The sequence below is a fragment of the Oryza sativa genome, chromosome 11, assembly GCF_034140825.1.
Source record: "Oryza sativa Japonica Group chromosome 11, ASM3414082v1".
Classification (NCBI taxonomy): domain Eukaryota; kingdom Viridiplantae; phylum Streptophyta; class Magnoliopsida; order Poales; family Poaceae; genus Oryza; species Oryza sativa.
In genome coordinates, this window is record NC_089045.1 from 21,887,209 (window position 1) to 21,896,292 (window position 9,084).

Genomic DNA, 9,084 nt, shown 5'->3' on the forward strand with positions numbered 1-9,084 from the left:
CAATTAAAAATAATAAAAATTCAGAAATAAAATAAATAATATTGGAAGAAGAGTATAGAGTCTATATAAAAATACAATTTACAGAAAATTCGAAATTAAAAAAAGAAATATTAAAAGACGAGTCTAGAGTCCATATAGGAATATATATGTAATTTACAAATAACTAAAATTTGATATTAAAAATAATAAATAACTAACACGTATATAAAATACAATATGAATATTACACATCAGTAGTTTTGTAAAGTTATTGCAAAATTTAAAATTATGTTGTCATTTTAATATATTTGAATAATATAATGAGAAAACATATATGCTATTATATGAGAGAAAATATAATTATGCTAGCCGTGCAATCTGCGCGTGCCACCATGCTAGTTTAATTAAAGACAAAATATGTGCCTTAATCTTCTTCTCTGACTGGAGAGTACACTTCTGATGCAAATGTATCATGGGTTGCCAAATCAAGAAAGGTAAGTAGCACCATAATTTTTCTAGTTGGCATGCCACACTTCCCTCCCCTTCCTCGTCTCGCCACCGCCGGAGCGCGTCGCCGGAAACCGCGCGGCCTACCAGGATGGCGGCGGCGAGTCTCCTATCCCTGGTAGCGCGGCTGTCTCTACGCGAAGGGGCAGCGCGGACCGTCGGGAAGGCCGCACGGCGACGAGGCGTTGTGGCGGCAGATCCAGCACCGCCACCGCTGGATCTGGCACCCCCGCGGCGCAGCGCCGGCGTCGAGGCGCGGGAGGCTGCGTGCAGGCGCGGCGTCGTAGCGAAGGCGCGGACGACGGCGACAGCGGTGGAGGCGCAACAGGCACTACGGCGGCGGAGGCACGGCGGCAGGCGCGACAGCGGCGGAGGTGCGGGTGGCCGTGGTAGCCGTGGAGGCGTGGGTGACCTCGGCAGTTGCGGAGGCACGGCTATTGTTGCTGGGGGCGAACGGTTGTGGCTGCCTGGCCCGCGGCTGTGCCTGGCCAGCGAGTGGCTGACCGGCGCGGTGGCTGGTCAGCGGGGCCGGTGGCCGGCCGGCGCGGTGGCTAGTCAGCGAGGCCGGTGGCCGGCACGGCGAAGGAGACGCGGCTTGCGGCCGGGCGGCGCAAAGAGTGCTGCCGGAGGCCGTGTAGTACAAGGAGGAGCATTGCAAGCTGGCACGGCGTGAGAAGGCGTGGCCGGAGGCCGCGATGCAAGGAGACACGGCCGAGGCCAGCGTGGCGGTGTTGGCCGGAGCGGTGACCGCGCAGCGGGAGGTGAGGCCAGTGGAGGTAGAGCCCGGTGAGGCCTCGATGAGTCGGCAGCACGCGGAGACTGGCCGGCGCGGGGCGCATGTACAGTGGTGCCCACGTGTCGGCGGAGGTTCAGATGGCGGTGGAGCAATGGTGCACAGTTGTAGATCGGCAGGTGGTGGACGGCGGGTGAAAACCTAGGGCAACGATAATGTTCGAGCGTCGTTCCCCTCCTGAGGGCGTTGTCGTGCCGTCACAACCCTCAAGTGTGGCTGTCGGGCGAAAGCCCAGTCTCGGTTCTCTTTGGGACCTTGACGGACGGCGGCAGCGGTGTTTCGTCGCTTCTCTCCTTGGAGACGTCGTCTAGGCATCCCCTTGCCAAATCCCCCCAAGCAATTGGTGCAAGCTCTCTCTAGATTCATATCCTCTTGTGTCGGCGTCCTAGCTTCTGCAAGTTGACCACGTCAGAGGGCCTAGGGAAGAGGAGTTCCATTCTTCTCTCTGACCCTCCCTCCCTAAATCCCAAATACTTGGATAGAGTGGGGTTTTGTGTTGGCTGTAAGGGTAAGGTTTTAGGCGATCTCGGCTGTGTTCTATTGTTGGCTTAGCGGCGGTCGGTTACGCTTAGCGGCGGCCAGTCCGGTGCTAGCCTTCTCCTGGATCCGTGTTTGGCGCTGTCGGTGTATGGGTGGTGATATATTTTTTTTCGTTTTTCTAGTTACGACCTTTTAGGGTTGTAATATTGTAATATTTTCCTACTCTATCGATAGAACTTCGTCGTTCAAAGAAAATTCTTTCCTCCAATTAATCTGAAGGGATTGGATCAGATCGATCGACCCCTCGTTCATAATCACTTCAATCTAGTATCTGCAGCTGGTTGACTTTATTGATTTTTTGGCCTTGCTCCATTTCTATGCCATTCCGTAGACCATTTTTTTTAAAAAAAAACTAAATCAACAGTAGACTACCTAACACTGCAAATGATGATGTTGTGCTTGCAGCTTAATTATCCCCTCTCATGAACTTCCGGAAGATATATATTCATCGATCAGCCTCCTATTCCAATGAGTTTCAGCTGTTCAAAGATTAACAGAAATATATGTTATGATGCAGTCCAAGTATCTGAAATTAAATTCCCAAAAATAAGGAAAACATTAAGAACAAAGCAACTGATTAGTACTAGTGGTAATTAAAGAGGAGTTTTGTGATCACTTACAAGGTTGTTGCTGGGCTCTTTCCAGTAGAATCCCTGAACCAGTACTGGGATAACGTTGCATGCTACGAGAACAAAGATCATCAGAGCATGCTTGCCCATCCACTCCATGGGAAGAACTGGCCTCTTGTACCCTTTCACATCCACCTAACAAAACGATTTCATGTTAATTATTAATCGTCAAAACAGCTGTCATGCTTAATTACCAAAGGGCACAATAAATTAAATCAGGGATTCTGGGTGTCCAATATAGTAGTAATTTCTGTATCAACATGCATTGAGTTAGTCTCTTTTTCCAGTCAGGAACTGAAAGCAGGTAGCCACACCTATCTATTCAAGAGTACTTCAGTTCTAATTAATACATCCTCTGGTTTTAATGTTCAACGCTGCCGACTTTTGGATATAAGTTTGACAATTCATTTTATTAAAAAATTTATATAACTATTATTTATTTTATCATTAAGTCCTTTCTTTGACAGAATATATAATTTTCTGCTACGGAGCCCGTAAAGTATCACTTATATTTTTTATACTCGTATAAAATTTTTGAATGAAGTGAATGACCAAACGTATATTTAAAAGTCAATGTCAGTTAAGAGAGAGAGAGAGAGGAGTAATTGTTACTAACCAGCAGGTAGATAGCCACGAAGAATAAACCAGCAGTGCCAGTGGTGACACAGGTGTAGCTCAGGCTGTACAGTGATTTGTTCATGTGCAGACCTGCACACATATATGAGTGTTAATAGTTCATTAGTACAAATACTTTGCCTTAATTAATCACATATCTGGCCTTGATTAAGAATTATTAATTACCGAAGAGATGAAGAGAGAAGCCAAGAGTGAGCAAGCACAATGATAGAATCGACCATCGCTTAATCCTCTCATTGTGCTTCTGCATGCATATCGAAGTTGATTATATCATGATTAAGTCCATAATTAATTATCATGTTACTGAAAAACGCAGTACAAGTTTCCCCGACGGCTCAAAGGAGGAAATGCCGTCAGGAAAATGATTAGTTACCTTGAAATGGACAATTACATGGCCAATCTGGAGACCGATTAAGCATGTCACAATCGCCATCAACGAGCTGCACATTTTGTATGTGTCCATTTATATATAAACAGGCCAGCATACAACATTTAGGATGCATTTATGCTGTACTTTTTATGATTTAAAATTCAATTAGAGAACTATATAAAAAAAATCTGTTTTGTTCACCTAAGAAGCCCTTCAGGATCAAATGGAGCTTCACACCATGATGGGGCATTAGGTGGAAGAGGGCCGTTGCGTGGAGAGGCCATGCTGCATTGCTGCAATTGTCAAAAAAAAAGAAAGAGAACTCGAAATTACTCCCAATATCTTAGAGGGATTGGAATCTTCTCACATAAAGACGTGATCGCTGATATGTAGGCCCCACCACCCTTAAACCCACATGTCAGGGATCACGTACTCACATTAGGTGGGAAGTTATGTGAGATGAACCCTCTCCATCTTAGAGACACAAAAAAAAGAGGAAGGGAGGTGCCTTTGCGTTCATAAAAATTTATGGTTATTTGCTTTTTAGTCTCCATTACTTAGTTTCATTCATCATATTCTTTGTACAACATTTGTCCAATCTCTAATAGACTATGTGCATAGACGAAAATGATACACAATAAAAAAACAATGTAAAAATGATCAGTGCTGCATAAGAAAGGTACAACAAGTCCAAATATCGTGATAATCGCAACCTTAGTTTCCTCCATGAAAAATATTGTTAAACAATTAATATATCTAAAGAAAATAAACAAATCGTGGAATGGGGAACATATTGCGGTGTTCAAACATTATATGCATTCACATCCCAAAATGCATGATCATTATTGTTTAGGTTAATTTGTTGTTGAACTTTTTAGTATTTAAGTACACCCTCCGTGCAAAAAGAATCAACTTCTGACAATGTATCTAGACAAGCATTTATCTAGATTCATCCATAGAATTTAGTTTTTTCTCGAACGGAGTAGTTCTTAAAATTCATCTGTCTATGTCAACATATATGTACCTCTGTTTTCAGATAAACAGGATGTGCATAGAGATGCTGGATTCCAAGAACAGACCGATCAATCATGCCAACAGCATTGCAACCTGGCCCTGTATCTCCTTTCACTCCACATTTCACCTGCAACCACCCATCCAAAAGCAACATTTTATAAAAGCAATCAAAAGTGGATTTCTCCATTTCAGATAACAACAAACAGAAGAAACTAAAACATAGGAGAGTTTCTTAAGAAACTAAAATATAGGAGAATTTCTTAAGAAAAAAAACTTACCAGAAAATGCTTCACAGTTGAGTCCGGAGATGTGACCTCATACTCCCAATCTGGCACGTGCAAACCATACAAAATCACCAGGTACGTGACCACCAGAACCAAACCCACAAACCTTTGCAAAGTAAGGAAAAGGACAACATGTGATGTAATGCATGAGAAATTTCTTAAGTTTAAGATCAGTTAACAATAGCTGATAAATTAGCAAGTTGTGTAAAGTGTGCTCACATCTGATGATGGTATCTTGTTATTAACATAGAGCCAGAGCCAATGTTACCGCCACTACTAACCCTCCTTAGCCAGATTTCGCAAAGCGCCACCACTAAGTAGGCTATTGCAATCCTCTGCGTCAAGTGTGTAAAATATCATGTGTAAAAAGCTCTTATATATTGCTCACAGTAGGGACTGTTTGGAACTTTGTGTTTGTACCTGTAGTACACCCATTAACCGAATTTTGCGAATATCGACACCATAGGTAAGTTCATGGATGCCATGGAAGAAGCCACCTAACATGATCATTCCAGTGGGAATTCAATAGTTATTGTGCTTTATGCTATATATGTGGATGATATATGCTTCGTACACCTAGATGGTTAGATCCCATATCTATGGCTTTATTTCATTCAATTCCTAGATTGATCCCAACCCTATAAGAATTTACCTTGCAATATAAGGCCCACAATGAAGAGTTTTACAGCCCTAAGCATGGCCTTTTTGGTTGCTAACATTTTGTCTGGCACTTTCTGCACAAATCATGAATTAACCAGAGTTAGGCGGTTTCCGATTTAATTTGAATGATATGCACATTACTATTTGGTTACTATACCTTATAGGCAAAAGCTAAGGAGACCCCAACGATGAAGAGGAAGAAGGGGAAGACAAAGTCCGCTAGCGTCACGCCATCCCATGGAGAGTGGCTGATCGCCGGGACAATGCCACCAACATCATCCACGAGGATCATAAGCTGCAATATTGTAGGTGTTTTTTAGCATGATCTACAGACGATATATATAGTAATAACTTTAATCAATAAGTTTTATTTAGGGCCCTTGGAATGTACCGATAGGTACCAAAAAAATATCACAATTTTGTTTGTCATTTGGGGAGTTCAAAAAGTAGCAAGAATTATGGGAGTACAGTACCAGATAGCACATCACTTAGTATCTCCAAGACCGTAAAATGTATAAATTAACTATATGTCAACTAGGGGAAAAAGCTAGTGTTTCAAAAGAAATATCTTCTACTCCAGGTAATTAACTAAGGTGTTCATGCATGGAAGGAAGTGGACTGGTTGAAGATATACTGTGCAAGTACTATATATGATTCTTTTTTTCTCAGATCAAAAGGGCAAAGCCCTATTCCATTTCTTAATTTATGGAAACAAAACAAATGTTGAGAGCATATATATATTTAGAGGTACCTGTCTATCTTTAGTTAAAATAACGTAAGATATCATAATAAAGGTTTGACAAACTTCACCAAGTTGGGAAAGTTCAGCTTTATGGCTTACATATACTTGGTTCTTTAACCCAAGAGAAATCAATAGAATATATACACATGTACATATGCATGTTAATCTATTAGGTGTAGGTACACAAAAGTATTTAGGTTTATATTTATGTACATAATGGATTAATATATTGATATCCACCGGTTGCCAAAAAAACTCTTATTAGTTCTTTGGGTGGTTCAAAAAATACGATGGGGCTCCACTTGCACCGTTTTTTCTCAAAAAAAAAATTTGATGTGCGAATTTTAAGTAGATTTTTAGTCAGTTTCTGACCTAGCATGGCAACAAGAATGGGTAATGAAAATGGTGAACGCCCCCCCCCCCCCCAAAAAAAAAAGAAAAAAATCAATTAAAAAATAAAATAAGCTATACTGCAGATTTTCAGAAAAAAAAAAAGCTATACGAGACAGGCCAAAGATTTTATTCCCTATGGCAAGGGTCACGGATTGAAGGTGGAAGCTAGTCCTACAAGTATGTCGAATATTAGCTAGTAGCTAATTGGTTTATTATAGGTCATTTTCTATTTAGCTTATCAGCCGAAGCGAACATTTAAATATTAAAGCTTAATTTTAGAGTTAATTTTAATATTTTTTCACCAGGAGCTTTTAAGTCACAAATAACAAATATATAAAATATTTATGCATCAAATTATTTTTTTAAGTTGCTAATAAGTATTACGACTTATAATCAATGGTAGACGAAACGATGTGACTATTAGTTTTTTTTAAAAAACTCTCTTCCCATTAAAGAAACTATGTCAAGCCTCCTTTTGGAATTAATGGAGGATTTTATAGAGATTTTTGTGGGAATTGAACTACTTATGTGAAAGTCATACAAAACTAATAAATTCCAAAGGAGTCCTAAGTCATTTGTTATTGTAGTCCATACCTAATACATCATATTTTGAGTAAAACATAATATAATTCAAAAAATATCGACCGAAGAAATGGAAAATACAAATTGCTTACGATACAAATTGGATCCAACGCGAGGCGACCTCGAATGGCCGCCTGGGTTTGTCAGGCAAACACACAATGGATTTTGAATGTTTTTGTTAATTAGAAGCAAAATTTAGCAAAAACTTTTCTCTATGTGCCACCGCTAGTTATACCTTTTTTTTAACATGTGGGTGAATTGCCATGCACGTATATATTCATTTAGGATTAATCGTGTCCAAGTATGGTTGACAAACAGTCTAACACAACGGCTATATATATATAAATATTGTTACCCTCTCTCTCCTAAAATATATGACACAATTGATTTTTCACATAACATTTGACCATTGGTCGTCTTATTAAAAATTTAGTATAAATATGTAAAAGTATAAGTTAATATTATAATTTTATTTTATGATAAAACAAATCACTGCAAAATAAATGATATTTATATAATTTTTTAATAAGATAAATGATTAAATATTATGTGAAAAATCAATGGCTTTATATATTTTAAGACGGAAAGAGTATTAGGAATTCACCGACGACCGCGACGCGGCTAAGAAAAAAAAAAAGAGGCACCCAACTTTCTGCATGGCGCGAATCCGGCCGTCCATTTCGGCTGGAGCTCGCGCGCGAAGCCACAGCCGTTAGTTAATTAAGCTGGTAGTGATACCGAGCATATATATCTTCTGTTTTATCCTCTTCGTGCCCCTATTCGATCCTCCTGTGATGGAGAAGCAACGACGACACCCCTCGTGGATGATAATAGATAGACAGATATATTATGCCCTCTTCCTCTATCACAATTCTATAGCATTATTCTCCTCCACTTATATCTGATATGATATGATATGATATGATGTGATAAGCGCTGTGCTTAATCATGTCAACATGTCACTGGCTTATTAATTACTATATTAGTATTACTTTCTTTAGACGTGTACCTTTACTTAATTATACTTAATTTGGCGCAGTTTAATTTAGCTTTGCGTGGAATATAATAAACGTGATTAATGGTGATCGATGCTAGAAGATAAATGGAATTAATGATTAGAGAATATGTTCACTGGAGATGGAAATATCATGGGAATTAATTAAGCTCACCGCGACGGTGATTCCCCTGAAGACGTCGAGCGACACGAGGCGCTGCCGCGTCGTCGTCGCCGCAGCCTCGCCGTCACGGCCGAGGACGCCTGCCTCGACGTCGTCGTCGGCTCCCTCCTTGGGGTATTCTTCTCGACGATTGTTGCCGCCATGGACGCTGCTGCTGCTGCTGATGCACTTCTCCGTCGTCGTCGTCATCTCCATTGATGAATTCACAAGCTAGCTAGCTATAGCTATACTTGATGGCGATCAATCGTTAGTTGTTGCCGTCGATTTGGCGATGAGCAGCAGCTGCATATATATATACAGAGAAGTGAGCTCTAGCTAGTGTTGCATTGCAAGGTCACTCTATACTGTAGATTCGCCTTTCTGTCTCCATCTCAAGAACGTATGGGAAGTTGTAGTGCTACACATACGTGGCTTTTTAATTTGTGCGTCACTCACCCGCCTCACGCGTGCAAATTTACAGTCCCCTCTGCTAATTTCTTGGTTTTGTTGTTCAGGACGCGGATGCGTAAGTGACTGAAAAATCAGAAAAATATGTTCCATTGAATTTGAGTAGGAGTTGAGTAGGAGTGCGCCTCGTCGCATGACCAGAGTTTTCACTTTCGATTTTGCTAAAAAATTCGACTATTTCAGTAGCATTGAAACCCCCGAAATTTGAGGATTTTCAGCCCTTTTTAGACCAAAATTATTTAAAATTTTAACATAATTTAACTAAATTTGAATAAATTTTAACCAAATTAAAAAAACGAAAATTTTAGACGAGATAATGATTTGCCGGGG

General features: G+C 40.5%; 1 protein-coding gene across 1 annotated transcript; it reads right to left on the reverse strand.

Annotated features, from left to right (window-relative positions):
- Positions 1-2,084: 2,084 nt before the first annotated feature.
- Positions 2,085-8,869, reverse strand: LOC4350674 (uncharacterized). Its single transcript, XM_015760138.3, has 14 exons — positions 8,743-8,869; positions 8,299-8,589; positions 5,570-5,707; positions 5,405-5,486; positions 5,173-5,249; positions 4,972-5,087; positions 4,747-4,858; positions 4,479-4,595; positions 3,656-3,747; positions 3,458-3,524; positions 3,250-3,328; positions 3,065-3,156; positions 2,440-2,583; positions 2,085-2,298 (listed from the first exon to the last, which is right to left on the reverse strand). Exons 2-14 carry the CDS (start codon positions 8,500-8,502, stop codon positions 2,272-2,274), a joined length of 1,347 nt encoding a protein of 448 aa, XP_015615624.1. The 5' UTR covers positions 8,503-8,589; positions 8,743-8,869; the 3' UTR covers positions 2,085-2,271.
- Positions 8,870-9,084: the final 215 nt, after the last annotated feature.

What these genes read in the sequence shown, in the direction of transcription:
- LOC4350674 (XM_015760138.3), bottom strand. Translation starts at nt 8,502, where the DNA reads ATGGAGATGACGACGACGACGGAGAAGTGCATCAGCAGCAGCAGCAGC. An exon ending in ACAAGATACCATCATCAGAT is followed by an intron (nt 4,859 to 4,971) that starts GTGAGCACACTT and finishes TACTTTGCAAAG; the next exon opens with GTTTGTGGGTTTGGTTCTGG. An exon ending in AAGAGCCCAGCAACAACCTT is followed by an intron (nt 2,299 to 2,439) that starts GTAAGTGATCAC and finishes ATCTTTGAACAG; the next exon opens with CTGAAACTCATTGGAATAGG.